At 48.7% G+C, this 16,372-nt stretch overlaps 1 protein-coding gene across 1 annotated transcript in view; it reads left to right on the top strand.

Annotated features, from left to right (window-relative positions):
- Positions 1 to 16,372, top strand: part of Pdia5 (protein disulfide isomerase family A member 5) — a 90,798-nt gene that overhangs the window by 25,952 nt on the left and 48,474 nt on the right. The window contains exons 3-6 of the mRNA XM_036203778.1: positions 307 to 394; positions 8,989 to 9,072; positions 9,341 to 9,386; positions 13,465 to 13,557. Of these exons, the coding sequence (XP_036059671.1) occupies positions 307 to 394; positions 8,989 to 9,072; positions 9,341 to 9,386; positions 13,465 to 13,557 (311 nt within the window). The remainder of the gene's footprint in view (positions 1 to 306; positions 395 to 8,988; positions 9,073 to 9,340; positions 9,387 to 13,464; positions 13,558 to 16,372) is intronic.

The following is a 16,372-nucleotide window of genomic DNA, read 5'->3' as shown; positions in this document are numbered from 1 at the left end:
GATTGCTCTTCACCAGGATCTGCCCAATGGGCCCTTTGCGGAACTCACATTCATTGGATCATAAGGAGGTGACTGAGAGTCTGCCAGGTGCGGCTATCAAACACCAGCCGTAAACACCCTGCAGTAGACTGTCAGAGACTGGCGGAGTTGAAATCCTGAGCTGGAAGCTTGTCCACAAGACCGTGCTGTCCAACAGTAGTTGCCCAGAAGTTCTGTCCAGATACCAAGGAATTGACACTCAGACCCCACCCTGCCTATGGTCCGGAGCCCTTGGACATAAATACTCAATCTTTCATTCTTTTACAGAGGTGGCAGCCGAAAGTTATCTCAAGCTGCTGTCCACTGTGGCCCAGGAAGTGAAAGGACAAGGCACCATCTGCTGGGTGGACTGTGGGTATGTACTGGGGACCCAGGGCACACTGGCTGGCTGGGGGCTCTGGTGGCTGGGGCAGAAGCAAGAGTATATGATGGAGAGGTCCTTGAGGTGGCATGGGGTCATTTCTGCCTTACAGAGGGAAGGTTTACCTCATTGCCCTTGTCTTCCCATCCCCTGGCCCTCTTTTTCTTCTCCTTCTTCTTCTTCTTCTTCTTCTTCTTCTTCTTCTTCTTCTTCTTCTTCTTCTTCTTCTTCTTCTTCTTCTTCTCATTTTTCTGGAGCTTTCTCTTATGTCCTTGTATATTACTTATTTATCTTCTCAGAGGGTGATAGAGCAGAGGGAGTCTTCCCTATTGGAAGAGGGGAGCCTTGATTCTAGGCACAGGTGATTTTTCAGGGCCACCCATTTGGCTTGTGATGGGTCTGCAGCAACGGACATGAGCCATGAGCTTTACCTCCAACCCAGGCCCTTTCTCACTCCTACAGCACAGTGTAGTCCTCTGGCTACCAGACTAGACTGCCTGGGCCTGAGGCTGGCCCAGGGCTGTGCGGGTTAAGTGAGTTTGTGGGCCCTACGCCTGAGTCCTGAATGACTGATGGGAGTGGAGTGTTGGTACGCACTGATTTGTCAGCTGCAGAGGGGAGAGAGAATAAAATCACAGGAGAGTCATGTATTGAGGTGTGTGCATGGATGCACGTGTCTAGATTCATGCCAACACTGGCTGAGCAGAAAAGACTGCTCCCTGGGTGGCTACTGAGGTCTTAGCCATGGGTTAACTGTGGTGTATAGTTGGGTTGACAGCACTCCTATCTTTTGGGTGTTTCTGTCACCTCCATTTTACCAGCAATGCTCTATGTAACTGGGCAACTGACAGAATCTATTTGAGGAGACAGGACACTTTGGAATTTCCATATCTGAAGATGACAGCAGTTGTGCCAAGCTGATGGAGCCTGATGTAGGGCATCCTCAAGAGGATCCCGGGGGCCAGGGGTGAGCAGCAGAGCTTGGATGGAGTGGCTCTTCCCTCCAGGTTTATGCATCCACTATTACCAAGCACTTACTGTGTGCTTTGAGGATTCGCAGATGAGTGATTGTGCCTTCCAGGAGCTCAGTGTGTGAGGAAGCAGCAGATACACATGTCAGGGCAGATGCTGCCCAGTGAGGAGTCCTCTAAACAGGCTCCAGGTCCAAGAGCAGTTGGTATACACGGCCTGGAAAGGCCAAGAAAACCTGTGCAGAGGCTGTGAAGTTCCAGGAGGGTGGTGAAGACCTGAGATGAACGTGCACTCCTGGTGCCTGCCCTGGCTTTTCCTGTCTGAGCTCCCTGCCGCGTGGCTCCCAAGCACTGCCCATATGGAAGAGCATCCTGGTTTCAGAGAGGCTATGGAACCTCCAGAGCAGGATCCCCGAGCTAGTGGGGCCAGGGCCAGTGGGTAGATGGAGATTAGATTAGAGATTAGGACTGCATTGCAGTCTTGGTGTCTGGGGTTAGCACCAGTGGGAGAAGCTTGCGAATTTAATATGCTAGAATTAAACTCCAGGTGGAGGTAGGTTAGAACTCTGAAGAGGCGCCTTGTTCAAGAGGCAGGACTGCCCCAATAGCACCTCTCAGTTTATCAGATTTATCCTTGTAAGAGGAAGTACAATCTCAAATGTTAAAGAGCTTTAAAGTAGTTTAGCCAAGTAGGTGGATTATGGCAAAGCCCGGATATTGGGGTTTGGGTTTAGGATTAGAGGCAAAATACTGCTGACTGACTTTTCCCATAGCAGCCCACGGGACAGCACTTGGCTTCTGATCCCTGTAAGCCACCCCTGAGTGGTGGGTCTCAGGTACTATTGTTAGACAAGGAGATCCCAAGAGATGAGCTGGCTTCCGCTCTTCTGCCTACTCATTCCTCTTCTGAGTCTTTGGAACGTATCCTGTGAATCCTAAAGGCTCTCACCATGTGACCTCCATGGATTCCAGAGGTCAGCTTTGTCCCACATGCAACCTCTCTGTGTCCATGAGTTTGGGGACGAGCCCCTCACGTTATTGGAAGGAGTGTTTGGGGATGGCTTGCTGGCACTGTCTGCCGAGGAGGGAGGAGTGGCCTGGAGTTAGTGTTGCTCTTTTCACCCGCTGTTAGGAAGCAACAGATAGATGGTCAGCCTGCCGCCACACAGTAAGTTCTGCTGAGGTTCCCACCTCAGTCTCTCCAGCTGGACTTCCTGCCATGCCTTCAATGGAGCGGCCACAGTGGAGATGCTGTGGCTTTGTTGGGGTAACCAGGAGGGTCAGCAGTGATCAGGCCACTGAGCTCTTCCTCTTTAAAGGGGAAGTGAAGGGTTGGGGAACCTCAGGGCAAAAGAAGATGCTGCTTGTAGTGTCGGGACATGTAGGTGTGTGGAGTAGTCCAGGGCTTAGGAGGCAGTCCCGGCTGGAGGATCGGGCACCCCATTTCCTAGTCCTGTGACTTGAAGGGAGCCATCTAACCTAAGTCTCTTTCCTCATCTGCAGAATGTGAAAAAGCCACATACACTGCCTTTGTCCAGTTTCTGTGGTGAAGAAGAGGTAAATGAAAGTTCCAGAATTGGAACCACAGTTTAAATGTGAGGTGCCATTCTGTTACTATTATTTTTCACCTAGCTGGATGTAGAGGTGACAGTCCCTTGACTCTGGGGAAGGAGCCCATGTAGAGTGTACTGGGCGTGGGGGTCAGCCTCAGTCCATAGCCTGCTTTGCTCGCTCTTCAGCAGTGTGAAGGGAGCTCAGCCGGGAGGCACACCCCTGCGATCCCAGTACCCGGGTGGCTGAGAGAGGAGGAGGATGAATTGGAGGCCAGCCATGGAGTGCAGTGGATTTTGTACAGCTCCAGGGGCCGGGGGACCTGGCTTTGAGTTTGTACTGTGGAACCTTTGGCTGATCACCCCCCACCCCCTTTCTGGACCACAGTGTGAAATTTGTGCAGTGCACGGCAGGACCTTCCAAATCGCTCTCGTCCCTAAAATGACCTGGTCCAGAAAATTCCCAAAGCTGCCAGCTTGGTGTGCGTAACTGTCTGCTAGGCATGTGTCCTCCAGTGCTAGAGTCTGGTTTGTGGGGCCTCCTCCCGTCTGGCGTCCCCTCTCCTCCCTGACATGTTGAGGTGCTGTCCTCTGTCTCCCCCCTGCCCCCACATTCTCTTCCTTTGCTGTTTATTCCCAGAGAGGAGTCCCTGCTCTTCCCATTCGTTGGGCCTCTTTTCTCCTTTCTTCTTCCAAAGATGTCTCTAAGTTTTACTTGGCTTTCTGGCTCTTTCCCTGCTTTTTCCATATGCACACCAGCTGATACCCATGTCCGTCTATCAACTTTTTCCCTGGTCCCTGGCCATCGCCTGAGCCCATGGATTCTGGATGTGCCGCTTGCCTTTCCCCCACTGTCTCCCAGCTCTGCCCTCCACAGAGGCTTGGTGGGCTGGAGTAACCGTGCGCTGGGTCACAGGTGACGGCATGGGTAGCTAGCTCTCTGGTGTGGCGCTGGGATGGGGTCTTGTGTGGTGCTGCCGTCTGGGAGGTTGACGTGGAACCAGCAGCAGACACTAGGCCTGGCACACTAGTTCTGTGGACAGACCCTCCCCTCAGTAGCATTTCCTTCCTCCCCTTTTCCCATCTGCTTGCCTTCCCTGAAGCAGGATTGGCTCTCCAGATGCAAGATGAGGGGCCTGCCAGGGCAGGTGCAACATATTTTGAAGTCGTATATTTTCTTCTAAGAATTAATTTGAATTTTGCATTTCCTCCTCCTTGCCTAAGCAAGGCAAATGTTACTTCCCATGGGAGAAAATAGACTCCCATAAGAAGTGCCATGCCTGTTCTGTGGCTTTAGATATCTTTTGGCATATGGCATGCATTTGAGGAATAAGTTCCAACTGAGGAGCAGAGCCTTAGACCAGTGGTTCTCAACCTTCCTAAGGCTGCTACCATTTAGTATGATTCCTCATGTTGTAGTGACCTCCTCCAATGGTAAAATTATCACTGCTACTTCATAACTGTAATTTGGCTACTGTTATGAATTGTAATGTGAATATCTGATATGCAACCCCTGTGAATTTGACCCCCAAAGAGGTCATGACCCCAGGTTGAGAACTGCTGCCTTACGTGGACACTGGTCTGGACAGGTAGGTGGAGAAGGGGCTTGTACCACCTGAGAGGAGAAGCCACACTCCTCAGTCCAGGTTCTTACTGCGGTATCTAACTCATCATACCTCACTGCCTACTTCTGGAGGGAGGCACCAAGGAGACTAGCCAACCAGGGATTGTTCTTGTAGAATCCTTCCAGGGGTTTGAGGTCCAGTTGCTCCAGGACTGCTCTCCAGCTGTCCCCTCATGGTACCCTCCAGCCACAGCTTGCCCTTGATTGGCACCAAGCTGTCTCTCTCATCTTACCCTGCCTTTTGCAGCTCAGGCTTCATTGGAGGGCCTACCTGCTGGTGGTGGAGCAGATCTAGAACCAGCATGCCAGCTGACTGATAAGCCATCTCCTAGGAGACAGGCTCAGGCCCAGTTAGCTTCCAGCACCTTCTCTCCTTTGTCTTCCTCTCAACCCACCTGCCACTCCGGGGTCTGACTCCTCAGAGTTAGAGCTCTCTAAGCAACACAGCACCCTTTACCCAAAGCAGCCACTCTAGACTTGTACATGTCTCTCGGGGTGTGGGGTATGGGATGAGGGAGGGGATGTGCAGAGGCCTCCATGATCTTTCCCTTCTCATTCCTTGTAGTGAAGGTGGAGAGCCGAATAAAATCGAGAGGGGATGGTGTGTGGCCTTGACACCTCCCTGCAGGCTGGTGTGTGGCTCCTGCCAGCAGAGGAGAGCCTGGCTCTCTGGGACCTGTGGTAAAGCTCATTTCTCTGCCTTTGTCTCCTTTTCTCTAGAGCTCCAGTCACGGTTGCAGGAGGGAGGGAGGAAGGGAGGCAGCGGATCAATTAATTGTTCTTAATCTCTCAACTCAGATCCTTTTACGTCCCGAGCATGGGTAATTTTCTTCCCTTCCTGAACTCTTACGACTTTCTCTGTCTGAGCTGCACAGTTAGTACCCGCTCACGTGCGTACTCAGACACTCTTAGAGATGGGCCTCGCTGGGGGAGAGGGCAGAGAGACGACGAGGGAGCCCCTCGGGATTTGTCACTTGGCAGGATTCCGGGTGCCCAGGAAGCCAGAAGTTCAGGGCCTTGTCTTAGCATTTCCGAGACAGCATCTCACATTCATCTCTCATTCCGTTAAGTCGCCTGTCCAGTCGAGTTTATGTTTGAATGCCACTGTGTGCCAGCTGCTCTGGTGACCCCGAGGAGCAGCTGGGAAGGAAGGCAAGACCTTGCCTTCAGGGGACAAGGCTTTCTGATGGGGAGCAGGCCGAGACAAGCGGAGAGAGACAGTGGGAGAAGGGAGGCTGGAAGTGCTTTGACAGGAAGGGAGCCCCCTCTTGTTCCATATCTCCGACAGAGTGTGTGGCAGGCGCGGGGAAAGGAGAGAACCTTTGGACAGTGTCATATAACCTGACGGAGAGGGTTATATAGTCTGCAACAAGGGAGCCTGGGGTAGAGATGGGGAGATGGGTAAATTACTTCCCTGCAAACTGAGCTAGGCCTCAGGACCACCCCAAGGAGGAGACTCGGTGCTTGTTTGTTTCCATCACCCACATTGCTCAGTGTGATGTTTTGCGGCTGAATGGGATCTGAGGCTTCATCTCTGGGACTCTTCCATGACCTTGGTTTTGATTGCCAGGCTGGGTCTGGGGGCTGGGGAGGTCACATGACAGCCACAGCTAAGTTCCTGCACTGTTTGTTGTTGCACTTGGTGACAGGAAGGCCATCAAAGAAATGCTTGAGCAGAGCAGAGCACAGCTGGATGGATTGAAGAAAGTGCTGGGGGTGGCCTGAGCACGGCCCTCACTCCTAGGGACTTAGCTCAGGACACGGAAGGGTGCCTCGCTGGCTGCTGTCTGGCCCACAGGCCTGGTCGGTTCAGCTTCACAATAGACTCCCCAAAGGTTGGCGTAAACCTAGACCAAGACAGCTGCTGTCAGAAGAGCTGTGTGTGTGCTGTGCTCCATGCTTTAGGCTAGATTTTGTGTGTTGCTTTCTGATGTGTTCTATCATCCCATCCAGCTCACCTCTTTGTCCCAAACTCAGCTCATTTCTCTTAACACTCTGTTGCAAATCCTTTGCCATCTTATGTCCCCTATGACATCACTACCTGCCCTTCCATGTGCATTCCTCATGTAGTTCTTGAATTCCCATTCTTCACTGTAGTCGGTTGTTTTTACTCTTTGGCTCTTTTTGCTCTTTTAGGGGCTCGCCACCCAGTTCCCAAATAAATCACACACGGAGGCTTATTATTACTTATAAATGCCCGGCCTTAGCTTGGCTTGTTTCTAGCCAGCTTTTCTTAAATTATCCCATCTATCTTTTGCCTCTGGGCTTTTTCCTTTTCTTACTTCTGTAATCTTACTTTCACTCTTACTCCGTGGCTGGCTGGGTGGCTAGGTGGCTGGCCCCTAGCATCCTCCTCTCCTTGTAATCTTGCTCTTTCTTCTTTGATCTCCCCTCCCAGATTTCTCCTCCTATTTATCCTCTCTGCCTGTCAGCCCCGCCTATCATTTCTCCTGCCTTGCTATTGGCTATTCAGCTCTTTATTAGATCATCAAGTGTTTTAGACAGGCACATTAACGCAGCTTCACAGAGTTAAACAAATGCAATATAAAAGAATGTAGCGCATCTTTGCATCATTAAACAAATGTTCCACAGCATAAACAAATGTAACACACCTTAAAATAATATTCCACAACAGTTCACAGTCTAGTGACTGGAAGAGGTAATGGCCACAAAGGTGGCCGAACATCTGGGACTATAGAGAGAGGGAAGCTGGAGGCCTGGGTGAGGAGGGGCATGGTGTTATCTCCATCCACTTGCACCCCTCTTCATCCACATTAGTTTTCTTTCTTTCTCTTTTTTTGGGGTGGTGGTGTATTCAAGATGGTTCTTCTGTGTAGTCCTGGCTGTCCACCGGCCAGACCTGTTTTCTTAACCTGAAAAATCTCTCTCTTACACTGGTGCCTGCAATTTTGTTTGTCTGCTGAAGGTGTTGCTTGGAGAACTGAGTGGCTGGATGAGCCCATCTGTTCTGGGGCTCCTGCCCAGCTGTGTGAAGCTGGAGCCTCTGCGCGAAAGTGAGGTGTGCAGACAGCTGGGAGAGGAAGTTACTTCCCATAGGTGCCTGCCATACCTGGCAGAACAGTTTCCCTGGAGACTGCTGCTGTGTGGCCAGGTATCCAGTGGCTGTCTGATGGCCAGAATGTTCTCATTGATCCCATTCAGACCTGGGAACGAGCCCGGTTAAACACACCAGGGTACTGGGTTGATGGGACAGCAGGCTGCCTTTGGCTGGGGGATTTTGAGAGGGCAGAGAGGAGAGCGAGAGCAGGGGTTCTGTGCAGGCCAGTGCTCTCACTTGGTAGTTCCCATGCTCCCGTACAGTGGTTCTTACCCTATAGGTTGTGACCCATTTGCTGTTGAATGACCCTTTCACGGTATCAGCTATCCTGCATGTCCAATATTTACACTATGATTCAAAACAGTAGTACAATTACAGTTATGAAGTAGCAATGGAAATAATCTTATGCCTGGGGGTTCACCATAACATGAAATGTATTAAAGGGACCTAGCATTAGGAAGGTTGAGAACCACTGTTCCAGCACATAGCAGGTGCCCAGAAATAGGACACATTTGCTCAAATACCCCAGAGTTGTTGTTGTAGTAGGTCTGGGCTGGGGCCTTTGCATTTCTAATGAGTTCCTGGGTGCTGCTGGTCTTAAGCAGCACACTTGGAGATTTTATTGGCCCTTCTGGAAGGATATCACAGTTAGATCAGATCCTGCATGGGTGCTTTCTGAACAGCGATGGGGTATCCAACAGGCAGCATGTGCCAAGAGGATTCCTAGTGTATTCTCAGGCAAGGGAGAGGTTCCTCTAACCAAAGCACTGCTCTTCTTCCTGGCTTTTAACAAATTCCAGCACTGCTCCAGCATGGCAGGACATTTTCTCTTCTCAGACAGATGGCCTGTAGCAGGTGGCACATGTTCAGAGCCTCAAAACCAAAATCTTGCTCTGGCGCCACTTCCACAGATCCTGAAGCAGAAGGCCAGACTGTTTTAAACTTCCCCAGGTGACAGACCACGTTGCAGGGTGTTCACTCCCCCTTCCTCCCTGTCCCTGTAGTCTTGAACTCTTGGGCTCAACCAATTCTTCTGCTTCAGCTTCCTGAGCAACTGGAGCTATGGTGCCTGGCTTCAGTTTATTTTTATTACTCTAATGAGCTCCCGGGTCTCACTCTCCCAGCACTTCCCCTGACTGGACTCATCCCTGAGGTCTCTTCAGCCTGCACATCTTCTCCTCTGTGCTTGTCGTCCACCACCCCCAACCACCACAGACTATACACTCTCCCTGTTACTCTCCAGGTCCCCGAGAGACACTGTCTTCATCTGCTCCTGAGAATTCCAGGTCACCTGCCTTGTTTCTCAGGCCTCCAGCAGATTCTGCTGTCAACACTTTTGCGGCGACTCCAGGTAACAAATGCTTCCCGACATTTCTGTCTTTCAGTGACGCAGAGAGTAGAAAATTGTGCAAGAAGATGAAAGTTGACCTCAGCCCAAAGGACAAGAAGATTGAATTATTCCATTACCAGTAAGCAACCCTGGGCATTTCCAATTTCAGAATAAGTGCTGAGAGCTTTTCTTAGTAGTCTCAATAAACACCAGATTTTAGTTAGAGTTGGTTTATTTCGGAATGATTTTCCCCCTGTATTTACCATTATTTATTAGAAAGACAGGAGGAGAGAGAGAGAGACAGATACACACACACACACACACACACACACACACACACACAGAGTTCTGAACAGTGTCTGTTAGCTGAAGTATGTTAAAGTTAATACCTTTTTCTGATTTGACAGGGATGGTGCATTTCACATGGACTATGACCGAGCTGTGACCCTGAAGGTGAATTTCCCTCCCTCCCTCCCTCCCTCTCAGTGCGGTCTGAATGGACACCAGAAGCTTGGCAGGTCTCCGTGAAGGGAGAAAGGGCAGGTTGCACAAGGTCCTTCTGACCACCCGAGAGTCCTTATCATTAATGTTGACGTCAGCAGAGGATCTGGCCAAGTTTATAGCTGTTGACACAAGGGACACCCGGGCCTCATCACTGTATGCCTAGGAGTCATCTAGAGGGGCAGGTGATGTGACCCTCCTCTCCAGTGATCAGGTTCTCCTTTTGCTCTGGCTTCAAAACCGTCTCCTTATCTGTGAGGGTACCCATAGTGGCTATCCACAGACTGAAGGGCGTGAGCTGCCTGGTGTTTGGGTAAGCATGGTAAGTGTGGGGGCAGATTGGCAGCTTCAAGTGGATGTGGCTTGTTCCAGGTGGAATATGGATGTCACCAAGTGCCCTGCTACAGTCCCATCTATAAGTAGGTGGAAAGCCTACATAAAGATAAGTGTGGTCCCAAACCTGCTGGAGCCACCTGGCTTTCATGGAGGAGCCTCCTTTCTGCTGCCCTCAGCTCTCCTTCGACTTTGGCATCTCTTGTCTCATACCATCACACTACTTCTGGTCCGAGGTCATCACCTGCCTTGGCTGGGGCCGTGTATTTCATTCGGTCCTAACCTGAGCTGAACCCAGGCATGGTTCTTCTCTGAGCCCTTGTATGAACCCAGTCCCATTCATTTGCTTTTACCACACAGGGGATTGAACCTAGGGCCTCCTGCCTGCTAGGCAGGGGCTCTACCACTGTGCTACACCCTCTGCCCTGTCTCTCTCTCTCTCTCTGTTCATCTCTTTCCAGTTGTTCTGATCTGTTCACCTGTCTGTATAGCTGTCAGTGCTCAGCTCCCTCTGCCCTTCTCACAGGTCATTTCTTAATTATCCAAATGTGTTTAAGTTGTGACAGCTGTACCCCCTATGGCAGTGATTCTTGACCTTCCTAATGTTACAACCCTTAATACAGTTCCTCATGTTGTGGTGACCCCCGCCCCCAGCCATAAACTATTGTTGTTGCTACTTTGTAACTGTAATTCTGCTACTATTATGTGTATGTAATGTAAATACCTGAGATGCAGGATATCTGATATGTGTATCCCAAAGGGATTGCGACCCACGGGTTGTGCTTTACAGCTCTCTGCCTGATTCTGTACTCTTAACACCCATGTAGACACTTGGAGATTTATTTCTAGCTGGAGTTGTATTTCTAGCTGGAGAATAGCCTTCTCTATTCTGTGTTGTGACATCGACTAATGTCCTTGGAGAGAGTACACTTGTTCCTCAGGAGCAAAATGTGATTGGGAAGCAGGATGGGTGATTTGCTCACACATTGATAAGAGAAAGACTGGTTGGTGACTGGACCTCCAGAAAGGCTGCCCTGGAGTCATAGAGCAGGAATGGTGTTGCCCAGAACTCTGTCAGGGAAGTAGCCAGAAGCCCAGGGACTGGTTGCCACAGAGTATCTGGTGAAGGGAGCAGAGTGGCCTCTGTTGCACTCCTGTGTGTAGGGGGTATCTCTTTCTGCATCAAACAATGGGTTAGAGAAGTAGGCTGAGCACTGGGCAAGGTCAGAGGCTTTGGTTTCAGAACGGGCAGCCACAGTCGTAGGATCTCCAAACCCATAGAGTCAAGAGAGACCAGGGCAGAGGAAGGTGTAACATTTATCCTGATTATCTGGATTTTGAGCATCCAGCTAATGATGCTCCGGTAACTGAGGGTGGGCTCCCAGGTGCTGATTCCCATGATGTCTCATTAAAATGTGGAAAGAACCTGTAGGTGGTGGTGAGCATCAGTTAAATGAAAATGATACCCACACAAACAGCAGGATTCTAACATGACTGTTTTAATTCTCTCCTTTTTGCATCCGTATCATCTTTTTTTTTTTTTCTGAGTAGTGGTAAAGGTGAAGAGGTTGTACAAGCTCTGAAGCTCAGCTCATGCTGAGTCTGGAGACAGGACCACACCCTGACCAGTCATGGGTTCCTGATGCCCCCTGAAGGACTAATTCAGTAGAATTAGGGACCAAATAAGTGTGTATGCACATAGCAAGGTGGTCCGGACTTTCCAAACTAGAGTCATCTAATTTTGTGTATTCTAGATTGAGAACACCCATACTGGTGTTTCTGGATCAGCGGGCAGGTGGGCACCCACTAGCATCTGTTTCTCGTGTCCGATGGGCTGATGCCTCTGTAGCTGTGGGAAGTATAGGCTTTGGAGAGGCATTATCCATGCTATTTGGCTTACATTGTCCTGATGAAGTATTGGCAAGGGGTCAAGGAAAGGTAGATCTGACTTTTGCAGTGGCAAAATGGCTGTCCTTCCCTTGCTAGGAGGGACTTCACAATTCCATTTGGACAGACAGGAAGTGATATGGGAAGGAGACTTTCTAAAAGCGTCTCCCATTTTCCCACAGTAGCTAGCCCCTTCTATCGGTGAAATTATTAAGGCCACTCCACGTAGTTAAAAGGGAGGTTTATTTTATGGGATAACTTACAAGTGAAGGGATAGGTTACAGGGTCTGGGAAAGGTGTAGCGCAGTCCGGCTGTGTTCTCTGGAGAACTCTGCTCAGTCTACCTCCAGCATCCAGGGTCCAGGAACCAAGAGAGCCAGCACATCCGGATCTGGGGTCTTCAGGATCCTCTCTACAGGCCCCGCCTTGTAGGCGTGACAGTTACCGATGCCTCAATGGGGGTTGGAACTTCCAGATCAAAGCTGGGATGGCTACCCACTACACCCTTCCACATAGGAGGTTCCAAAACAGTAAACCTCATCAGGGTCCTCTGTGAAGTGCCTAACCTCGTTAAGGAGTGTTTCCTCGTCGTCCTTCAGACTTCCTTCTTTATTTCTTTACTCTTACCCTCCTCCCCAGCCCTCAACTTGGCATTTGCTCACTGGCGCTTGGTAAAGTTGACTGAAATAAGAAATACAAATATATATATTTTAATGTGTATGAGTATTTTGCTTGTATGTCATGAATGTGCACCATGTGCAGGCAGTGGCCATGAAGGTCAGAGAGAGGTGTTGGGTCCCCTGGAGCTGGAGTTACAGATGGCTGTCATCATGTGGTTGCTGGAACTCAAACCTGGGTCCTCTGGAAGAGCAGCCAGTGCCCTTAATTAATGAGCCATCTCTCCAGCTCCCCCAAATAAGCCACCTTGCTTCATCAAATTGGGACTCTGAAGATCCTTGTATGTTGATCCAGCACGGCTGCTCCCCTCAGCCGTGAGTGGGCTGGGAGTAGGCCGTAGGCACCTTTCCTGCTTCTCAGCCGTCTTGAACATCTTCCCAGACTGAGGGGAAAGAGGATGTCATTTCTGCCTACACCAGTGAAGTGGTGTGGGTGGCGTAGGATGGAGAGCAGCGGGGCATTATCCTCCGATGGGAGCTGGTGGTGCACCTAATGAAGCTAGCAGACGTTTTAGCTTCATTGTCCTGATCCAGAGGGTCCGGGGAAAGAATCGGCATGGTATGCACCGGGCCACTGGTGGTGGGCAGTCTGGCTTGGTGCTTCCCAGCCTGGGCCCCACTGACCCACACACCAAGTCTAACAGGCTTTGAGGCTCTTTATCAGCAGTGTGGAACACGGACTCCCCAGCAAGTGATAAGATCTGTGATTCCTTGCCTGGGAATCGACAGCAGAGGGGCTTAGGGATGTGGAAGGACATGTTTCACAGAGGCCTGGAGGCCTTTGTTCAGTTGAGCAGAAAGGCTTCCTGGGGGAAGATTGCAGTTGAAGCCCTGGAGTGTCTCTGGCTGAAGAAGCCTGCTTATTGTCCCACAGTAGAGATGCATGGCCGTGTTAGCTGCCCAGTGGTACCATGTGATTGAAAAGGCCCCAGGGGAAGTGCTGGGAATAAATTCTGGCCACTTAATGGTGATGTCCATGGACAAGAAATACTCCCCCTCCAAGCAAGTGCCAGCTACGGTCCCATGCCTAGCACTTGGTGTGCCTGGATATCCAGACAGGTAGTAGAGTAAGTTTCTGGGTCTGCCACCTCTCCCATTTCCTGACTAAAGTCCTTGGTTTTTTTCTCCCTCAGTCTATAGTGGCTTTTCTGAAGGACCCTAAAGGTCCCCCACTGTGGGAAGAAGACCCTGGAGCCAAAGATGTTGTCCACATCGACAGTGAAAAGGTAATCTATTCCCTGTTGCTTCTGATGGATACTAGCGCTTTCTGTACCTGGGTCTCCCCAGAGAGGAGCTCAGGAGCTATCCCATGTGCACTTTCCCCCAGGCAAACGAGGCCAGCTCTGGCTCCATACCATAGCCAAGAGGAGCTCCTAGGTGCCTGCCTGAGAAGTCTCGATTCTCCACTGCTGTATTTAATATGTTTTAACATGTTTAGCTGTTCCTTGGCCAGATTTATTTACCTCTGGTTATTGTGCAAGGCAGATGTTGCTGGGGGTGGGTTTTTCTTTTTCTTTTATTTTTTGAGTCATGTATAACTTTGAGCAAATTCTTTACCTTCTCAAGCTACACTTTCAGAGTTGACCAGGCTTGAGGGTGGAAAGGTGAGTCTTGTTTATGTTCATTAGTTCTTGATGCCTTAAACAAAGCTGTGGTCAGCCTGACCCTCAGCCTTCCTGACCGGATGTGCTTCTGTATAGCCTCAGACCTCATTGGTATGGCGCCCTATTTATGTATCTGTGTCTTCACATGGGGGTGATGACAGGTTCTGTCTTTTAGATGTCACATGGTCTGAGGGAGGCAGAACACACACACACACACACACACACACACACACACACACACACACAGAATGCTTGTTGTCTCAATTAAATGAAACATGATTTTTAACTTCCTCTTAAAAGTATTAGCTACTTTTTTTTTTTTTTTTTTTTTTTTTTTGAGACAGGGTCTCTCTATGTAGCCCTTGTTGCTATCGTGGAACTCGATATGAAGATATAGACCAGGTTGGCCTTGAACTCATAGATCCACCTGCCTCTTCCTTTAAGTGCTGGGTTTAAAGACATGTCTAAAATTATTGACTACTCTTAATGCTTATTAACCCAAAAGGAAATGATGGCTTCTTTTTTTTTAACTTTATGGAGGGTTGGGACCATATATGATCATTGTGACCCACCCAAGAATCATTTTTTTTTAAGATTTATTTTTATTTTACGTGTGTGTTTTACCTGCATGTATGGAGTCAGATACCTTGGATGGAACTACAGATAGTCCCATGTGGGTGCTGGGAACTGAACCTGCTCATGTTTTTAACCACTGAGTTCTCTTTCCAGCCCCCCAAAAATATCAATTTAAAAAGTACTGGGTGTCCCATTCTGAGGCAGAAAGTACTGGGTTTGTCACCCAGAAGGTAAAGAGTTTCAGAAAGCATCTGGCGTGGGGGGTGGGGAGAGCGAGGCACAGGTGTCCGGAGGTGGTGAGTACTGTGAAAAAATAAGACCCAACCCAAGTGTTCCACCTTCGGAGGTAAACCTTTGCCTGGTACCCCCTGCCCCCTTGTCACATCCCGAATGTCCTCGCACCATCTTCTGTAACTGTGAGAATATTAAGAAGTGACTTTTCACCCCTGTCTACAGTCCTGTTGATATTCTCTGCACCATCTTCTCTTTCCTGAATTTCTTTTCTGAAGGTAGAATCTCCACAAATAGCTAAAAGTTCGATACTAGTGGTTCTCAACCTTCCTAATGCTGAGACCCTTTAATACAGTTCCTCATGTTGTGGTGACCCCCCCCCCAACCATAAAATTATTTTATTGCTACTTCAGAGCTTTAATTTTGCTACTGTTATGAACTATAATGTAAATATCTGATATGTTGGATATCTGATAGGTGACCTCCAAAGGGGTCAGTCCCCACAAGTTGAGAACCACTGTTCTATATTCAAGTTGAACTAGTTGTTTAATTTTTAAGGTTGGAATTCCATACTTTTCGGTGCCTTTCCATTGCAACTAGTTATTAATGATGTGAGCCCAAATTTTTGTTGTTTTTAAGTCAGGGTCTCACTATGTAGCTCTGGTTTTCCTGGAACTGAATAAGTAGAATAGGCTGGCCTTGAACTCACAGAGATCTGCCTCCTAAGTGCTGGGATTAAAGGCATGTGCCACTACACTTGGCTGTGAACCTAAATTTTTGTAGGCTAAGTATCATAAAATCTTTTCTTCTTAGATCTTTTATTGGATTTTTAATCTGCAGAGATCCCTGAAGATAATTTTTTTAAAATGAATCTTTTATCTCCAGTTAGGGCCAAATATCTGTGTGAAGGTTGTTAGGATCAAAATGTAGTCGTGTTTTAAGCCTTAACCCCTCCTCAGAAAAAATCTAAAAAATTAAATGAAGCTGTGAAGGAGGGAATCTCTCATGTACTTGCCTGATAACAGCCACCTTACAAAGGCTACAGCAGCCTTACTCAGGGATGTGTCTGCAGAGATGTCTGTTACCTGGTACTGACCACATCTCATTACTAAGCTGGAACACCTACCTTATGCGTAATCTTCATTTACCTTTGAAAACATCTCTTATGTTATGCCCCTGGTTCCCTGGCTGGCAGACTTAGCATCTGTTCACTCTCAAATAAACGCCATGATTTTTACTCCCGGTGTTAAGAATCAAGCCCGGGCTTTGTGCTTGTTGAGCAGACTCCCCCCCCCCCTCTTTAGTTGTTATTTAGGCTAACATTCAATTACATTTCTGTTTTAAAACAAGTGCCTAACCTCTCTGTGAATGTAAATAAGGGTTAGCTTCTCAGGGTTTTTCACAGTGTTTTAGATTCCCACAAAAAATTAAAATCTTGTTTTATCTAGCTGAAAAAAGTCTAAGTAATACACATTCACTGTTGAATATTTAGAAAGTATAGCTTATGCATAAAAGAAAACCACAAATCACACTGTCTCTTCATTGAGAAATGGCCCACTACTGATATTTTTGGAGGCTTTTAAGGTAATGCATATATAAATATTTTTACTCAGAAGGATGTCATTGCCTT

The sequence above is a fragment of the Onychomys torridus genome, chromosome 12, assembly GCF_903995425.1.
Source record: "Onychomys torridus chromosome 12, mOncTor1.1, whole genome shotgun sequence".
Taxonomy (NCBI): domain Eukaryota; kingdom Metazoa; phylum Chordata; class Mammalia; order Rodentia; family Cricetidae; genus Onychomys; species Onychomys torridus.
Note: the sequence above shows the minus strand (reverse complement) of the source record. Positions and strands in the feature narration are given on the sequence as shown.